This window comes from Eleginops maclovinus, chromosome 2, assembly GCF_036324505.1.
Source record: "Eleginops maclovinus isolate JMC-PN-2008 ecotype Puerto Natales chromosome 2, JC_Emac_rtc_rv5, whole genome shotgun sequence".
NCBI classification, from domain to species: Eukaryota; Metazoa; Chordata; class Actinopteri; order Perciformes; family Eleginopidae; genus Eleginops; species Eleginops maclovinus.
The window spans coordinates 21,933,086-21,952,522 of record NC_086350.1 but is presented as its reverse complement, the minus strand read 5'-3'; the positions used below and the strand labels follow the sequence as shown (position 1 = coordinate 21,952,522).

The following is a 19,437-nucleotide window of genomic DNA, read 5'->3' as shown; positions in this document are numbered from 1 at the left end:
CTCTACAATGTTGGGTGTGGGGAGACCAATTATCCTGAAAGCAGTGTTTAAGACCTGCCAATCAAATCTGCAGTAACCTAATAGGAAGTTCCAATTACTAAGTGGAAGAGGTAGTTTCAGATAAAACTTCAGTAGCTAATACTACTTTTAAAGTGACTTGAGTGTCTTCCGCAAAATGTACTTTTATAAACAGTACATTATTAAGCATATTGTACATTATAAAGCATGTTATCTCCTGTCAGAATATATAATGTTTGTATTCTTATTGCTTATGTAAAAATATATTAGAAGAATTGCTGTACCTGGTCTCGGTGGAGTTAATTTAACTATACTCTTTGACAAATGAATCATATTTTCTGGTGTTGTGTTTGGTTTAAATAATCTTATTCCTCACAAGCAGAGATGAGAGAGGCCTGTAATTTGTATCATAGGTATACCTCAACTATGAGAGACAGAATGAGAAAAAAAAATCCAGAAAATCACATTGTAGGATTTTTAATGAATTTATGTTCAAATTATTGTGGAAAATAAGTATTTGGTCAATAACAAAAGTTCATCTCAATACTTTGTTATATACCCTTTGTTGGCAATGACAGAGGTCAAACGTTTTCTGTAAGTCTTCACAAGGTTTTCACACACTGTTGCTGGTATTTTGGCCCATTCCTCCATGCAGATCTCCTCTAAAGCAGTGATGTTTTGGGGCTGTCGCTGGGGAACACAGACTTTCAACTCCCTCCAAAGATTTTCTATGGGGTTGAGATCTGGAGACTGGCTAGGCCACTCCAGGACCTTGACATGCTTCTTACGAAGCCACTCCTTCGTTGCCCTGGTGGTGTGTTTGGGATCATTGTCATGCTGAAAGACCCAGCCACGCTTCATCTTCAGTGCCCTTGCTGATGGAAGGAGGTTTTCACTCAAAATCTCACGATACATGGCCCCATTCATTCTTTCCTTTACACGGGTCAGTCGTCCTGGTCCCTTTGCAGAAAAGCAGCCCCAAAGCATGTTTCCACCCCCATGCTTCACAGTAGGTATGGTGTTCTTTGGATGCAACTCTGCATTCTTTCTCCTCCAAACACGACGAGTTGAGTTTTTACCAAAAACTTCTATTTTGGTTTCATCTGACCATATGACATTCTCCCAATCCCCTCTGGATCATCCAAATGCCCTCTAGCAAACTTCAGACGGGCCTGGACATGTACTGGCTTAAGCAGGGGGACACGTCTGGAACTGCAGGATTTAAGTCCCTGGCGGCGTAGTGTGTTACTGATGGTAGCCTCTGTTACTTTGGTCCCAGCTCTCTGCAGGTCATTCACTAGGTCCCCCCGTGTGGTTCTGGGATTTTTGCTCACCGTTCTTGTGATCATTTTGACCCCACGGGGTGAGATCTTGCGTGGAGCCCCAGATGGAGGGAGATTAGCAGTGGTCTTGTATGTCTTCTATTTTCTAATAATTGCTCCCACAGTTGATTTCTTCACACCAAGCTGCTTACCTATTGCAGATTCAGTTTTCCCAGCCTGGTGCAGGTCTACAATTTTGTCTCTGGTCTCCTTTGACAGCTCTTTGGTCTTGGCCATAGTGGAGTTTGGAGTATGACTGTTTGAGGTTGTGGACAGCATGGCCGTAGCCACATTAGAGGTAAGGGAGGTCCGGACCTCGCTTATTTCATTTTTTTTTTTTTTTTTTTTTTGAACGTCAAAAATGCCCAACTGAATCAAACATTAAAAACCTCTCATTAAACCTCTGTGAAACGTGCTTTGCAGATTGTGGTTAACATCCATGGGCTTTGTTTTCGGTTTCCTGTGTGCACTTTCGGCTTTTTGCGTTTACGTGTGAAGAAAAAAAATAACACAAAGCGCGCGTGCGACGCGAGGATAAGAATGTTCAGCCGACATGAAGTCAGTGTGTGAATGATAGCAGTAACGACAGTAACTTCTAGCCTGTGTCAACGTCAAGAAACCATTTGGTAAGTGAAAGTAGGCTACTATTTTACCCTGTACCATTAAAATAGTGTCCAAATGAGCAAAATATCCGTTTTAAATATCCGTTTTGGGACTGTCCACGACTTCAACGGATATTTTAGCTCATTTGTTGGCTACTTTGGCATTAGACCCATACTGTAGGATCAGCCAAAGCTTCCTTTTCAGGTAGATTAATAAGCATCTAGTCTTATTGACTTTATTGGGTTAGGCTATGGGTTAAATTTGGAGGGGGCACCTTTAGATATTAATGTTCAGTTAATCTAGCACGTTTTCAGCTCATATTGATTTTAATATACCCATTCCACAGAAAACAAGTCACAAAGAGCAGGCCAACCATGTCCAAGAGATTAAAACAAAACACAATGGATACATTTCTGTCAAAGAAAAAGAAAGAAAAGGACAGAGATGGAGATAGTAAACAGGAAAGCAAGGAGGATGAAAGAGAGAATAGGGAAAGTAAGCTGGAGCACAGAGAAGAGAGTCATTCAGAGATGGAAGGAGAGAGGCACACAGAGGATGATGAAGCGCAGAGGCACACAGTGGAGGAGGGAGGGCAGAGAAGCGCAGAGGATGATGAAGCGCAGAGGCACACAGTGGAGGAGGGAGGGCAGAGAAGCGCAGAGAATGAATACAGCAGGGGGCAGGGAAACATGGAAATAGGGGGAGAAGAAATTGGAAGTTCATGCCCTCAGCATCCCTTTGATCCGGTTAGGGTAAAAAACCAAGTTATTAATGGTGATGCCCTTACAGATGATGAGAAAAAAAGTGTACTCCAACATCGGTGGTTAGCACCACAGGGATATAGCTGTCCCAAACGTACCTTGGGAGGAAAACAGCTGAGGTACAATCCCCAGTGGGAGAAAAATTATGAATGGCTGAGCTACTCGCCATCTGAGGATGCAGCTTATTGTGCCACTTGCCTCTGCTTTAATAAAGTAAAAGGAAAAAACTTTAGCTTCCTTACAAAGGGCTTTACTGACTGGAAAAATGCAGTTGGTGATAAAAGAGGCGTGATCCCAAGGCATAGCCATTCAGAGGGATACCAGAGAGCCACCGAATTGGCTGAAAATTTGATGTTGATCACACAAGGCCAAAAGAAAGATATTAAATCTGTTATCAGCAAGCAATATGATGACAAGGTCATGGCTAACCGCAAGGCTTTGCTCTCCATCATAGACATCATTGTATGTTTAGGGAAAAGAAATGTGCCTTTCCGGGGGAACTGGGAGGGATCCAGTGAAAATGGAAATTTTAACTATTTTGTTAACTGGAAAGCATAATTTGACACTACACTCAAGCAACATCTGGAGACTGCAGCCAAGAATGCAAAATACATATCCCCACAAATTCAGAATGATCTCATTGCATGCTGTGCAGAGGACATAAGGGAGACTCTTATCAACAATATCAAAACAGCGAAGTTCTTCACTGTTTTAGCTGATGAGTCAATGGATATCAGTGGAATTGAGCAACTATCACTCTGCGTTCGGTATGTGAGTGGGGAGGGAGAGAGTTCTGAAATAAGAGAGGACTTTCTTGGATTCTGCCCTTTGACTCAGCAAGATGCGAAGACAATAGCCACAGTAATTCTTCGACAGCTGACTGAATGGGGACTTCACACTGAGTATTTAAGGGGCCAAGGATATGATGGGGCATCTACAATGAGTGGCCATGTGAGTGGAGTCCAAAAAAGAATCAGTGATGTTCATCCCAGGGCAATGTACACCCACTGCAGGAGCCATGCACTTAATTTAGTTGTAGTGCATGGCTGTTCAGATCTGCCTATAGTGAGGAATACAATGTCTATTATTGAGGAAATTGCAGTGTTCTTTTCAGGATCTAGTGCCAGAAAAGGTGCTTTGGAGGCAGAAACCAAACAAACAAAAAAATCAGGAATCCCACTCATGAGTGACACAAGATGGAGCAGCAGATCAACCACCCTCAGCGCATTTGTGGAGAAGTTCACAGCGGTGCATTCTGTGTTGGAAAAAATGGGGGTTGAAAAACCTTCTGTTTCTGCAAAGGCTGCCACCCTCAGGCACAGCATGGAATCATTTGAGACCATAATTACAGCTGTGATGGTAAATGAAATACTTGGATACATACATCCTTTAACCAAACTGCTGCAGACTACAAATTTGGACATCCTCACAGCCTATGAGGAAGCAAGAAACATGCGGCAGGTCATCGCCAACCAAAGAGAGGACAAAGGTTCCAGGTTGTGCTTTGAGAAAGCCACTGCATTGGCTAATTCAATAGGTGTTGTCCCAGCCAAGCGGAGGGTATCTGTGAGACAAACATACAGAGCAAACGTGACCACAGAATCAGTGGAGGACCATTACAGGATAAATCTCTTCTACCCCTTCTTGGACCACATCACAGCTCAGTTGGATGAGAGATTTGCCAAGAATAATAAGCCCCCTATCCTTGCATCATACTTGGTGCCATCATCCTTGAAATATTTAACACCAGCACGAGAGGATGAGATGCTTCGGTGGTACCACGAAGACCTCCCTGACCAAGACACTGCCAGACAGGAAATTGAGCGCTGGAGACATAAATTTGAAGATGGCCCCCTTCCTTCTTTTGCCCTAGAAGTTCTACAAAAACACAACCTGTCATTCTTCCCTAACATAAAATGTATGTTGAAGATTTTCTTAACCTTGCCAGTGACAACTTGTGCCTGTGAGAGGTCATTCTCAGCCATGCGAAGACTAAAGACATGGCTTAGATCTACCATGTCCAACGACAGACTGACGGGCCTGGCGATGATGCATGTGCATCAGAAAGTGGAAGTGGACCGGGAGAATATCCTTCGACGGTGGGATGCCTCTGGTCATAGGAGGATTCAGCTTGCATTTGATTAAAAAGTTGATTGTTGAGATTTTAGGTGATGCCATTTGTACTTTTAGGGGCTGTAATTTGCAATGATTTATTTCTACTTGAATATTATTTTTATTTTGGAATCATTCATCATTCAGTTCATCAAGTTCAAAGTTACCCCCTATATTCTTTAAAAACATGGTGGTATGTAAATATAGTACAGTACATTTTTTGGGGTGAAAATGCTGGTTTATACAATTAAAAGACATTTAAACAATAAAACTCTTGTGTGACTTGTAATTTAATAAATACATAAAATATATATATATATTATACATGTACATAAATGTATATCTAAAAAACAATATAATTTAAAATATTTATATATATATTTTTTAGAAATCGCCATCATGGACCTCACTTATTCCAAAATGCTGGCTACGGCCCTGGTGGACAGGTGTCTTTTATACTGATAACGAGTTCAAAAAGGTGCCATTAATACAGGTAACGAGTGGAGGACAGAGGAGCCTCTTAAAGAAGAAGTTACAGGTCTGTGAGAGCCAGAAATCTTGCTTGTTTGTAATTGACCAAATACTTATTTTACCGAGGAATTTACCAATTAATTCATTAAAAATCCTACAATGTGATTTCCTGGATTTTTTTTTCTCATTCTGTCTCTCATAGTTGAAGTGTACCTATGATAAAAATACAGGCCTTTCTCATCTTTTTAAATGGGAGAACTTGCACAATTGGTGGCTGACTAAATACTTTTTTGCCCCACTGTATGTCTGAACCAAAATCAAAGATAATACTGAAATTGCGCAAACAAACACGAAAGAAAAGTTGTAAATTAAAAAGTGTGAAAGAATAAAGCCTTTTGGGAAAATAAACATTTTAAGAGCTTATTTAAAGGATGCCCCTGATTTCGTTAGCTTCAGACCCACAGGCAGGGAATTCCAGAGCTTGGGACCTTGATCATACAAAGCGTCTAATGTAGTGAGGTGTTATAATCCTTATAAGCAGTAATAGAAATTGTATCATTATGTGGATTTCTATTACAATTATTTAAAAATATATATGAGATAATGTTATTTTCTAATCTACTTTATTTCACCGATATATACAACGAAAACTATTTTGTTTATAACTGTTTTATTTTTTAAACTATTGTGTTTATAACAGTTATCTTTTTAGATACATTGTGCAAATGAAACATATTTTTCTATTGCAAAAAAAAAAAGGATTTACACATTTTTGTTGAGATAGTGATTTCTATATAATTCACAAATAACGTCTGTGATCTTATTTGTTGCATACATTAGTATTGAGACTGATCTAGACTAGAGTACATGTCCAACAGAATCAACTTCTCTTGCAGTCAATGTACTACTGCAATAACGTCTAGTTTGTCCCTCTGTACTTACCGTAGCCCTAACAGAGAATACAGGAAGTCCTCCAAGGCAAGAAGTGAGAAGAATTTGTATTCAATTTTTAGGGCAAGCATATTGCAAAAAATCATTGTAAGAACCAAACCCACTGCATTTATGTTCAGTGACATTAACTCAAAACACATGCTTAACTTCATTGTACGCTTCCAAGGTTACTGTATTATGTTATTGCGTTAAAATTACAATTTTATTTTGAAAGAACGACTCGGAAGCCATACCAAAGGTCTTTGACAGTAAGAGGTGTGCCTGTTTATTTGCAAGAGTTGTGTTATATAGACAGTGACCCACTTTGCTTGTGAAAACAGCACACAATGTCCTCTGCTGGCGGAATTCAGATACCGAGCCGCCTGCCGCTGCTACTGACTCATGAAGGGGTGCTCCTCCCAGGCTCCACCGTCAGATTCAGCGTGGACTCTCCGCGGAACATGCAGCTGGTCAGCCAGCGGCTGCTGAAGGGAACTTCTCTGAAAAGCACTATCATAGGAGTGATTCCCAACACCAGAGACCCAGAGCAAGACACCGATGACCTTCCCAACTTGCATAAGTAATCAACTTTTAGTTATATACTAAGATAAAGAGTAAACATTTATGTCCTTTGTGTTGTTTTTGTTTGTATTATGGAGGCCTACCAGATGACTGTACAGTACAACCTGGGAGTGGAGACCCCTTCAAACCTTAGGGGTCATGACAAATAGTTATGTTCAGCACTGTTAAGGGGAGAATAAGATAGCTTACTATACATTCTATTCAGTTTTTCGACAAGAGTGGATACACTTTAGGTAACACCACAGGTGGGAAGTAACTAAGTATCCTACATTTACTCAAGTACTGAGGCACTTGTACTTTGAGTATTTCCATTTTATGCTAACTTGAACTTGTACACAATTCAGAGGTAAATAGTTTGCTTTTACTCCAGTACATTTATTTAGTACCTTTAGTTACTTTACAGATTTTGGATTAATGATGTTAAATATAATCATCACTTAAATCAGACTTTAGTTGCACCTGGAGTAAATTCACAAGCTACCTTGCAGTACACAGTTATTAAAAATAAACACATTAATGCATCAATAATTATAATCAAAACATATATAGATATACTATTCTGAAATGGACCAATCTGCATGATAAGTACTATTGGTACAAAAAGCATATTTTGAGTTAATACTTATAATTAAGTAACATTTCAAATGCAGGACTTTTACTTGTAACAGATTATTCCTACACTCTGCTACTTCTACTTTTACTTAGGTACAAGATCTGAGTACTTCTTCCACTTCTGTGTAACACCATGTCCCAATTCATTAAACATGTAGGCCATGGCATTTCACTGGCACTACAGAGCATACCATAATGCTAATCCATGAATTATTTTTCTTTTGTTTATTTGGACTCTTAAGATTTCAAAGGTTGAATGAAAAACGTGGGTAACAGATGTTCCTTAACAATGCGATATGAATATGTACAAGACATAAAACAAATCAAATACAAAAACAATACAATTGTGCAAGCTCAGGAGTTTAAATTCAGGGTTATTAAGCTAACCTCAAAAAGATTTTTTAATTCTTCATTTAGTTACATTTGAATGGTTAACACAAACCCATGTCCAAATTAAATCATGTTAATTTGCAGATCTGACCGCATTAATGTGTCTAATAGGCGCAGTCCCCCCTGCAAAATGGTTTATTGTCTCATGTTTTCCCATGACAAATTGCTTTGCATTTGTTTTGTCACATCTCTGGATGTACTGATTTCTCTCTTTGGTCTAACTGATCTATGCAACTGCAACAGAGAGAAAAAAACTTTTGTTTTGTTCAGCAACTTTAGTCCGGCCTTGTGCATGACCCTAATATTTATTCAAAATGGTATTTTTTGTTATATGCACAGTCATTTTAGAAAAGAAGTGGCAGTTAGTAATCTGTTCTCGAGAAGTCTACAGTTAAGCAGTGGCACTGCAGGTGAGTACAGAGAAGTGGACATTAACCTTTCACCTACAGTCTACCGGGTCATTCTGGTTACTAAATAGCGATGGTTTGTCTATATTTCAGCCACGGTTACTGGGGGGAATAACTACCACCTTGGCTAAAGCACTGAACTTGGCAATGTAGCAATACATTGTGGCCATGCACTGCTAACAAATAGTTTATTTAAAAAAGACTAAATGCTCCATGACGCTGAAAGTCTTAAAATAATGAAGACAATCTGATATCCTTGTGTCAATGTAGTAGACTACAGTACTATTTGATTTCTGAGGGGAAGCTGGGATTATATGCTGTTTATTTAATCATCTTCCCAATTTAGGCAGTACATGATTCTTTGATTTAGAGCCTGAGCACCTTCAAATGGCTTCTCACACCAGCCACCATCCTTGCCAAACTGTTGTCATCTACTCTGTGGCAGCTGTCAGTTCCACTCAACTTCACTTAAAATTGAGGAATTGATATCCCGCCACTGCAAGCCCATAATCAGTAACATATGTTGTGTGTGTAAGGGGGTTGTTAAGTCAGGGAACATTGCCAAGAACTCTTGAATTGCTAGTATATTGTATCGATCCATAGCTATACATGTCCTGCTATCATGCACACTGACTTTAGCAATTCTAGCCGCTGAGTTCTTAATAATCTATTGGGGTTGTTTTAAAGAAATTGTCATTTTTGGGGTTCCTGCCGATAAAACTTGTTTCCCCCCCAAAAAACGTCTGTACCTCAAGTCATTGAGGCCCAGACACTGCATGTTTTAAAAATGTGTCAGCATTTGAATGGGTTCCAAATGACCCTAAACACTTTTACTCAGCTTGTTTTCCTGGAAGTCTTTTATTACAACTGCTTCAATTAACCCTGAGCAGAAAAAAAGCCTCAGAAGATAAATTTGGATGTGGCTCAGAAACAAGCAGAAGTTTTGAAGATACATTTGAAAGCTTTTCTCAAACAATTGAACATGTGACTCATTCTTGGTTACAGGAAATAACGCTTTGAATTAGGGTAAGACCACCAGACTGAGGGACAGTTATATCCCACATGCCATAAGACTGCTGAACTCCTCAGCTTGCACTATTTTGATTGTTTTTATTTGTTTTCTGTCTTATATATATTCATGTTGTAACACAACATATTCACAGCAAAACTAAACTGTAACTGTATGTGACAAAAAAACAAACAACCTTTGAAGCTTTTAAGTAATGTTCATTTGGTCCAATGCACAACTTTAAAGTCTGCTAAGCTTCACTGACTTTTGATGTGAGACTTAAATTAAAGACTTTCCCACAATGCACTTAAAACCCTCAAAGATTATAACAGAGTCGTTTGATCCGGACCAATTCCAAGGTGTAAATCTGAACCATTCACAGAAAAACAGTTAGGGCACTTTATAGTTAAATATAAGATAATACCACCATGAAGCTCAGGACAAGCCATCCATTCTCCAGTGGGTTGTCTATCATCACCTCCTGTGTTTCACTCTCTTCCTCTCTCTGCAGAATTGGTACAGCAGGTATAGCTGTGCAGGTTGTGGGCAGCAACTGGCCAAAGCCCCACTACACCCTCCTCATCACTGGACTGTGTCGCTTTAGTGTAACAAGTATGCTTAAGGAGCGACCCTTTGTCCTGGCAGAGGTAAAACTATTTCATATCAAGACAATTGAACATTTAAGATAACAAATCTGGTCTTTCCTAGAATTTATCAAAATGCAAAATTCATTGTTTATAAATAATGTGGGAAGTGGGGACCCTTTTGTAAAATCATTGATCCATTTGCCTGTGACAGGATATACATTCACCTGCCACTTTATTAGGTACACCTTGCTAGTACCGGGTTGCATCCCCTTTACGTGATAGAATCACACACAGCTTCACATCCATCATGCGATTCCCTCATTCCACCACACCCCAAAGGTGCTCTATAAGATTGACAGCTGGTGACTGTGGAGCCATTTAAATACAGTGAACTCATTGTCATGTTCAAGAAACCAGTTGGACATCATTTGAGCTTTGTGACGTGTGTTATCCTGCTGGAAGTAGCCATCAGAAGATGGGTACACTGTGGTTATAAAGAGATGGACATAATCAGTAACTATACTGAGGTAGGCTGTGGCGTTTAAACAATGCTCAATTGGTACTAAGGGGCCTAAAGTATGCCAAGAAAATATCCCCCACACCATTACACCACCACCAACAGCCTGAGCCGTTGATGAAAGGCAGGATGGATCCATGCTTTCAAGTTGTTAACACCAAATTCTGCAAAAAATTCCAAGTCACTTAAATCCCCATTCTGTCGCTCTGTTTGAACTTCACCAAGTCCTCTTGACTATGTCTACATGCCACAATGTATTGAGTTGCTTCCATTTGATTGGCTGATTCGATATTTGTGTTAACAAGCAGTTGAACATGTGTATGTAATAAAGAGGCCAGTGAGTGTATGTGGAATATTGTTTGTCAATAGACGTGTAAAAAGTTCAGTAGGACCATTGCCATTTTTTTAATATGGTCAAAAAACGAAATATTTGAGAAATGTTAACATTTATTGTCAAAGGTGGATCCCTGATTTGGGACTTCATTACCAATTGTTCCTCCTTTTATAGGCAATATAGGATAAAATAAACCTTTTTTCAGATTCTCCAAAGTGACTTCAATATGTGCCTCTCCATTTGGAAAACATTTCAGGTGGAGCAGCTGGATAAACTGGAGCAGTATACGACCCCAGCCTCAGAGGGGGTCACAGCAGAAGATGGAGAGCTGGGGGAGCTCTCACACAAGTTCTACCAGGCGGCTGTACAGGTACAGTGGGGCAAAAAAGTATTTAGTCAGCCACCAATTGTGCAAGTTCTCCCATTTAAAAAGGTGAGAGAGGCCTGTCATTTTTATCATAGGTATACCTCAACTATGAGAGACAGAATGAGAAAAAAAAATCCAGGAAATCACATTGTAGGATTTTTAAAGAATTTATTTTCAAATTGTTGTGGAAAATAAGTATTTGGTCAATAACAAAAGTTCATCTCAATACTTTGTTATATACCCTTTGTTGGCAATGACAGAGGTCAAACGTTTTCTGTAAGTCTTCACAAGGTTTTCACACACTGTTGCTGGTATTTTGGCCCATTCCTCCATGCAGATCTCCTCTAAAGCAGTGATGTTTTGGGGCTGTCGCTGGGCAACACAGACTTTCAACTCCCTCCAAAGATTTTCTATGGGGTTGAGATCTGGAGACTGGCTAGGCCACTCCAGGACCTTGAAATGCTTCTTACGAAGCCACTCCTTCGTTGCCCTGGCGGTGTGTTTGGGATCATTGTCATGCTGAAAGACCCAGCCACGCTTCATCTTCAGTGCCCTTGCTGATGGAAGGAGGTTTTCACTCAAAATCTCACGATACATGGCCCCATTCATTCTTTCCTTTACACGGATCAGTCGTCCTGGTCCCTTTGCAGAAAAACAGCCCCAAAGCATGATGTTTCCACCCCCATGCTTCACAGTAGGTATGGTGTTCTTTGGATGCAACTCTGCATTCTTTCTCCTCCAAACACGACGAGTTGAGTTTTTACCAAAAAGTTCTATTTTGGTTTCATCTGACCATATGACATTCTCCCAATCCTCTTCTGGATCATCCAAATGCCCTCTAGCAAACTTCAGACGGGCCTGGACATGTACTGGCTTAAGCAGGGGGACACGTCTGGAACTGCAGGATTTAAGTCCCTGGCAGCGTAGTGTGTTACTGATGGTAGCCTCTGTTACTTTGGTCCCAGCTCTCTGCAGGTCATTCACTAGGTCCCCCCGTGTGGTTCTGGGATTTTGTTCTTGTGATCATTTTGACCCCACGGGGTGAGATCTTGCGTGGAGCCCCAGATGGAGGGAGATTAGCAGTGGTCTTGTATGTCTTCCATTTTCTAATAATTGCTCCCACAGTTGATTTCTTCACACCAAGCTGCTTACCTATTGCAGATTCAGTTTTCCCAGCCTGGTGCAGGTCTACAATTTTGTCTGTGGTCTCCTTTGACAGCTCTTTGGTCTTGGCCATAGTGGAGTTTGGAGTATGACTGTTTGAGGTTGTGGACAGGTGTCTTTTATACTGATAACGAGTTCAAAAAGGTGCCATTAATACAGGCAACGAGTGGAGGACAGAGGAGCCTCTTAAAGAAGAAGTTACAGGTCTGTGAGAGCCAGAAATCTTGCTTGTTTGTAGGTGACCAAATACTTTTTTTACCGAGGAATTTACCAATTAATTCATTAAAAATCCTACAATGTGATTTCCTGGATTTTTTTTTCTCATTCTGTCTCTCATAGTTGAAGTGTACCTATGATAAAAATGACAGGCCTCTCTCATCTTTTTAAATGGGAGAACTTGCACAATTGGTGGCTGACTAAATACTTTTTTGCCCCACTGTATGTGTTTGTTTTAAGGGTGTGCTTTGTTAGTATGGAATAGAGGGGTAGTAAACAAGAAAAAATCCCCTGAGCACCTGAAAAAATAAGAACATTTGGTAAGAGATAAGTGTTTATCAATTCTTTGTCCTAGTCACAAACAATGGTTTCATTTTGGTGCATATATTGGAGCTAGGAAAGAAAAGTATATATTTTTTAAAATATACTATTATCATTTTATTTAAATAATATAATGAATTCAATAAGGAAGAGAATTAACTCATTCATAAACTAAACTCGGTGTATAGGTTCCACAGTTTTGCCACTGAGATAAAGCAGTGATTTCTACAGAGCTGTTATTTCCAGGTTACATCCCTCTACCCAGAAATTCTCGATTCTTTCACAGATCGCATGTACAGTAGTTCATGTTATGGTTCTAGATCTATCAACAATAAAAAAGTATGTCCTTCAGACAATTTTTATTTGTTTTTGTTCGTTGTCATGCTTCCAAATCTGCCAACCATATATTAAAGAGAACCTTCAAAAAGTATTCAATAGTGTAATCTGGGGGAGTAACGGATGGATAACAGCTATATTTTTTGGCCAAAGCTTACGTTAAATTGACTGGACCTTTTTCTGCAGATTGATATGAATGCACTTGTTCCCTTGATCACAGTGTGCTCAGCAATGGTCATTTATATCTAGCAATGGTCCGCTATAAAGATATAGCTATAAAGAAATAGCAGGCTGCAGGCTATACAAATTGACCACAAACAAGTACTCGACTAAGCCGTGTAATGAAGTTTAAAGGTGGAACCAGCTAGACGAATTGTCAGTGACTGTCAGCACTGCCTGAGCCCTGATGATTGAGACTGATTGATCCTCTTGCCCCTAGTTTGTCCCTGACCACATAAACAGAATGTGTTTGTTCAGCTGTTTATATGACACGCTCTGTTAAATGAGTGTCAAGGGGTAATTGTTGATATATGTGTAAACTAGCATGAAGCAGCTCTTCTTTACTGCCTTTCTTCCTTTGCTGGTGCGTTGCAGCATATTTTTGACTAATAAATTCCGGCTGATTGAACGACTGTGCCGTGCCAAACTGCGGAATGTTGGCAGAGAGTATTGAAGAGTCCTCTGAGCAGACAAAGAGAACCAAGACCCAGAAAGACTGATATACATTTATCACACATTGGAGACACAGAGGAGTAAAATGTATCAGAATCAGGTTTATTGCCGAGGAGGTTTACACATACAGGGCATTTGCTTTGGTGTCAAATGGTGCATGCATAAACACAGTAAGAAAATTAAATTGTAGAAAAAGAGTAAAATATTACTTTTTTAAATACTATTTTTAAAAACCCCAAAACTAAAATAAAGAGAAATGTCTACGGCAAATATAAATATATGAACAAATTAAAAATACAAACATTTGTGTGACAAATAAAATGTGTAATGTATGTAACATAACCTTTGAATAATAGAAACGGTTAATCGCTTTGAATTGATAACCTTGGAAATTAAAAAAGTTGTGTTATCTAACACCAATGTGTTTCCATGTCCCTCCGTGTGTGTAGTTGTTAGGTATGTTGGACATGTCTGTTCCAGTGGTGGCTAAGTTCAGGCGTCTGTTGGACAGTCTGCCCAAGGAAACTCTCCCTGATGTGGTAGCCTCCATGATCCGCACCTCAAACAAGGAGAAACTCCAGGTGAAGTAACATGTTAGCTCTGTGTTTCCCAAATCAAATCAAACCCATTACTTGGATATAACCGTAAGTAGCTCAGGGTTTAAAGCCTGTTTTCAATGGGATATCACCATTTTTCATTATTTTCAGTTGAAATATAATCGTATTTATTTATTTTGTAGTGAGTCACTGTAAACATGTGTGCAGTGTTTCTTCATAATGCAGTGTCCCTACATTGAATCCGTAATGGGATGTAACTAAGGCTACCATTAGATAGTGCCATTGAGAAATTATGTCAATACTGTTACATACATTTTCATTCTGTAATATTACCTACTTTACATTTATATAATTTGATCATTTCTCCATTTACTCTTATATTGTGTCACTTTCACAATTTTTTTAAAACATTTTTTTATTTTTGATTATTTAAACGTAATTAAACTTTTTTTTTTACATTTTTCTATTATATTATATTTATCAGATTATTTTTTTATGACCTATGCCTTTGAACTTTGACACATACAGTAGAGTAAGCTTGCGTCAAAGATTTTCTCTTAAGTGAATCTATTTGTGTTTGTGTAATTCCGTGTGCTTTGAAGGTCCTTGATGCATTAAGTTTGGAGGAGCGATTCAAGAAGGCTCTGCCCATGTTGACAAGACAGATAGAGGGACTGAAGCTGCTGCAGAAAACCAGGAAAAAAAGTCCTGACAATGAGAAGAGGGTATCAAAACTTTGGAATTTCTAATTTTTCTTTCAGCAGTATCTTTATTTATATCCCCGCTCACGTCTCTGTGTCTCATCTGAACAGGTGATATCAGTTCGTAAAGGTGGAGTGTTCCCGGGCAGGCAGTTTAACCTGGATGAGGAAGATGAAGATGAGGATGGGGATGACACAGCAGCATTGGAAAGGAAGGTTCATGGAGCCAAGATGCCTGAAGCTGCACTTAGAGTTTGCCTGAAAGAGCTCAAGAGGTGAACTCACATTTATATAACTGTACCTTTTGATTCCACAGTTCTAAAAAAGCAAATATTTTGGGTGAAACAATGCCACATGCTGATACTTTTTTGATAGATCATGTTTTGATTAATTTAATTTAAAAAAGACTCTTCTAAAACAAAAGCTTGTTTTTAGTTTTTTAAGATTCATTTTTAAAGCCTTTGAATACTCTCAATCCCTTCAGATCATTTCTTAGATGTGGTTTTGTCTTGAGTACAATGTCTTACTTTGTTTAATGCATGATTTCACTGATGAGCACAAAGTCTGACCTGTATTACATTTAATCTCATACATGTGTATTCAGATTAAAAAAGATGCCTCAGTCCATGCCTGAATTCGCCCTGACCAGAAACTACTTGGATCTGATGGTAGAGTTGCCATGGAGTAAAAGCACTAAAGGTAAATGAAGTTGAAGGCGATGTTTTTTCTAGATCCAAATGCAGAATGTCAGATTCCTTAGATACAGTAAGAGATCTCTGATTACACTTACCTCTCAAATTCATAACAAGGGAACTTGCTAATGTATATTCCTACTATATTCCTTTATTTTATGTAAGAAAAGTTTTACCCGAATTTATCAATACTTTTATATGAAAGGTGTGGCTTGATTAACCAACTAAACTCTGTAGTTCCGCCCAGCTGTAAGGAGTGTTTTAGTGTCTATCAGCTCATTGTTGTGGTTTTAAGGTCCAAAACTTTTGCCCTTTTGGCTCACAACTCTCATCCAATCTCATCCAGTTTCCAGCAGCAGCTGTTAACAGCAAAAATTCTCAGGACAACACCATGTGAAGATTAGCAATGATCTGTTAACATATTGGAGCATTTAGCTGCTCCAGAGCCAGATATTTTTACACAACAGTTGGCAAACTCATGCTGAATAGTAGACCTGCTTTCATCATGTTGTCAAAGACACACATCCAGCTGAAAATTAATGTTTGCTGCACGTCAAGGGATTTACCGAGGATACAGAGATACATATTTCGCAGATTTCTAATATGTTATTGATAATAACAAAGAACAATTGTGCTAATGCTAATCATGTGTTCAACGTAAATATGTAAAAGCATTTTGCTATATCTTAACCCAGAGTAATTTCCATGAAAAGTTCCAATGCCATAATCCTATCAAACAATGTACCATGCAATTATTTATGATGATTTATTTGAGGTAGAATATAAATAAGAATATCAGACCCGCTGCCAATAAATGTCACACATTTACATGATAATATAATTGTGGTAGACTCTGCTTGGCCTTGTCTCTGCCACTGACCGCAGAATGCCTGAATAACAAAAAACCTCACATCAGTATGTCTGAAGGAAAATCATTGTACTTGCTTTCTTTTTCTTTTCTTGGAATCTACCCAACACACACATTCACATGCACAATGGTCAGACTGCCTGGACATCCGAGCAGCTCGCACTCTATTGGACAACGACCACTTTGCCATGGATAAGCTGAAGAGACGTGTGCTTGAGTACCTGGCTGTGAGGCAGCTGAAAACTTCACTGAAGGTGTGTCTTAAAGAATTGTCGGTCTGTTAAGCTTAAGATTATTTGTTGGAACAGTTTAATTGCGAGAAAAGTAAAAAATAGGAGCACAGAAAAGGGGTCACAGGCTGGATTCAAAACTGCATCCGCCACAACCCTGTCTCGCTTTTTTTGCCTGTGAATTCATGCACTTTTTGTCTTTAGGGTCCCATCCTGTGCTTCGTGGGGCCCCCAGGAGTAGGTAAGACCAGTGTGGGTCGCTCCATAGCAAGGACTCTGGGCAGAGAGTTTCACCGCATCGCATTGGGAGGCGTCTGTGACCAATCTGACATCCGAGGACACAGGTATCACCCTACTTGAGAGGCTTATGAACACCATGTTTTGTTTTGTGGAGCTAGGGGAAGGAGATTTCTTAAACAGCTTGAATGTGAGGCAAATCATTCCATTTAAAATATGCACACGTCTGAAGAAATCTCAATATTTAGAATTCATGGACTTCTGATTTATCAGCTGCAAACTGGATTTACTCCAGATGGGTCTTTGTTCGGGAGCGGCGTGTAATCCTGGAAACTTGTTTCTTGTGTTTTTTCAAGTTATTTTTTCCCTTATTTCTTTCAAGTTTTTTCTAAAAGACTCTTGCTGGAGTATTTATCCAGCAGTTCAACACACTGGCTCAAGATGGATCTAAATCCAGCTTGTCTGGGAGTCAACCTGTGTGTAATTTAAGACAGTGAGGATTAAAACACACATGTGCATGTTTAAAGGTTGTGCGGATAAGAGTCTGCAGACCAATTACATCTGTAAACAGCACATCTCTTACGGAGCCTCCAACCCCAGACATGCCCTTTTCAGGGATAGTAGTTTGCTGCTAATGTTGTCTCTTGACAAGTAAACCACATTATCAAATCACAACATCAGCGGCACTGATGTAAAACAGTTAAATCAATTCTGCCGTAACCTCAGATAGGGTTCATACGGGGACAAAGCGTTATTATCTGGTAAAAAGTACAACCGTGTGGAATTGAATGAACTTTGATACGACAACTAAAATTAAGGATTAAACTAAATAAATTGTGGAATTAAAAGATTACTGTTGTCTTGCTCACATCAGGTAAAAGTATTCTGCAAAACAAACAAAGACCTAACAAACTATCAGTATATTTATGGACTCACACAGTTTCTGCTTTTTGTAAAGAAAACTAATCATTAAGGGGCATCCGTCTTGACATTTATCTTGCCTTTGATCAGAATGAGTCTGAACTCTTATCAAAACACACAATGCAGACAGTCTGCTGTGTGTTTGCGCACGGGTATATAGTATCAGGTGGAATAACAATAACATATCAGAGCCTTTGCCTCTGCATGCATGTGTGTCTGCAGAGGGGTGAGCAAGGCAGCAAAATTCATCTCAGGTTGCGACAGAGCTGTTCCCTGCTTTAAAAAGACGAGACTGAGTTTAGACACTTTCTACCAACCAAATGAGAAACATGTGTCAGGCATTCCAACAGCAGGAGCGCAAGAGATAACGACCTAAAGTTCTTCAAGGGTGAATTTTTGTTCATCTTAACAATAAATGATATGTCAGGTAGATCACTCCTGTTGTTTTTTTTATTTCATTTCTTTGAAACCCAGATCCTGAAGATCTCATGCCTTGAGCTGACAAATGTTTGAAACATGTTTGTATTTGTCACAGATATGTTTTCTGCCACCATTCCATTATCATTGTTGCCTGATAATGCAATTCATACTCCTATGAGCAGTTGAGCATCAAAAAAATGCTTAGAAATGAAGTTCACCATGACACTTTTCTCTTGTCATAATTTACACCAAAGTCAGGAGTTGAAATTGTGTTCACTTCTCCAGACGCACGTACGTAGGCAGTATGCCGGGCCGCATCATCAACGGTTTGAAGACAGTTGCCGTCAATAATCCCGTTTTCCTCTTGGACGAGGTGGACAAACTGGGGAAGAGCCTGCAAGGAGACCCAGCAGCTGCCCTTTTAGAGGTCAGATATGTCCCTCCCTCTCACATGACTTATGTATTCGTATCAATTGTCCTCAATGTTTGAAAAAGGGTGAACCCAATAATTTATAATTGGGAGGATATATAAATTGTGTTTCTCTATAGTTATCTCGTTTGGGGGGAAGGGAATATTCTGCTGCATTTATGTGGTGTGGGATTAATCGAAAAAAGTTGCATGTTGGTCACCTCAATTAGACACATTAGGTCGGAAACAGCATCTAATTTACACACACTTAAAGGGGCCCTATTATGCTTTTGAGGGGTTTCCCTTTCCTGTAGTATGTTATAGTTTTTGTGCATGTAAATGGTCTTCAAAGGCCAAATTCCCAAAGTTCCCTCCAGCTAGCCCTCCAACATATTGAAGGTGATAGGTTACAGGGCAGGACATCTCTAAGCGGTTGACTTATAACAACATAGCCGATCAGCTAACCAATCTGAGCAGACTGGGCTCTGGTTTCAGACAGAGAGTGAAGAGAGGTGCTGCAGCACAGGCAGTATGAGACAAATAAAGAGCTTTTTGAACAATAAAGCATGGAGACATGTCCCAGTAGAGGCACAAAATACAATTATGAACCAGAAAATTGGCATAATAGGGCCCCTTTAAACACTTAAATAGGGTAAATGGTTCAACCTCAC

General features: G+C 39.4%; 1 protein-coding gene across 1 annotated transcript in view; it reads left to right on the top strand.

The window, feature by feature from the left end:
• The first annotated feature begins 6,297 nt into the window (after positions 1-6,297).
• lonp2 (lon peptidase 2, peroxisomal) overlaps positions 6,298-19,437 on the top strand; it is a 31,044-nt gene continuing 17,904 nt past the window's right edge. The window contains exons 1-10 of the mRNA XM_063896669.1: positions 6,298-6,797; positions 9,729-9,864; positions 10,912-11,025; positions 14,181-14,312; positions 14,891-15,013; positions 15,101-15,264; positions 15,594-15,688; positions 16,685-16,803; positions 16,984-17,123; positions 18,643-18,784. Of these exons, the coding sequence (XP_063752739.1) occupies positions 6,565-6,797; positions 9,729-9,864; positions 10,912-11,025; positions 14,181-14,312; positions 14,891-15,013; positions 15,101-15,264; positions 15,594-15,688; positions 16,685-16,803; positions 16,984-17,123; positions 18,643-18,784 (1,398 nt within the window). The 5' untranslated portion in view covers positions 6,298-6,564. The remainder of the gene's footprint in view (positions 6,798-9,728; positions 9,865-10,911; positions 11,026-14,180; positions 14,313-14,890; positions 15,014-15,100; positions 15,265-15,593; positions 15,689-16,684; positions 16,804-16,983; positions 17,124-18,642; positions 18,785-19,437) is intronic.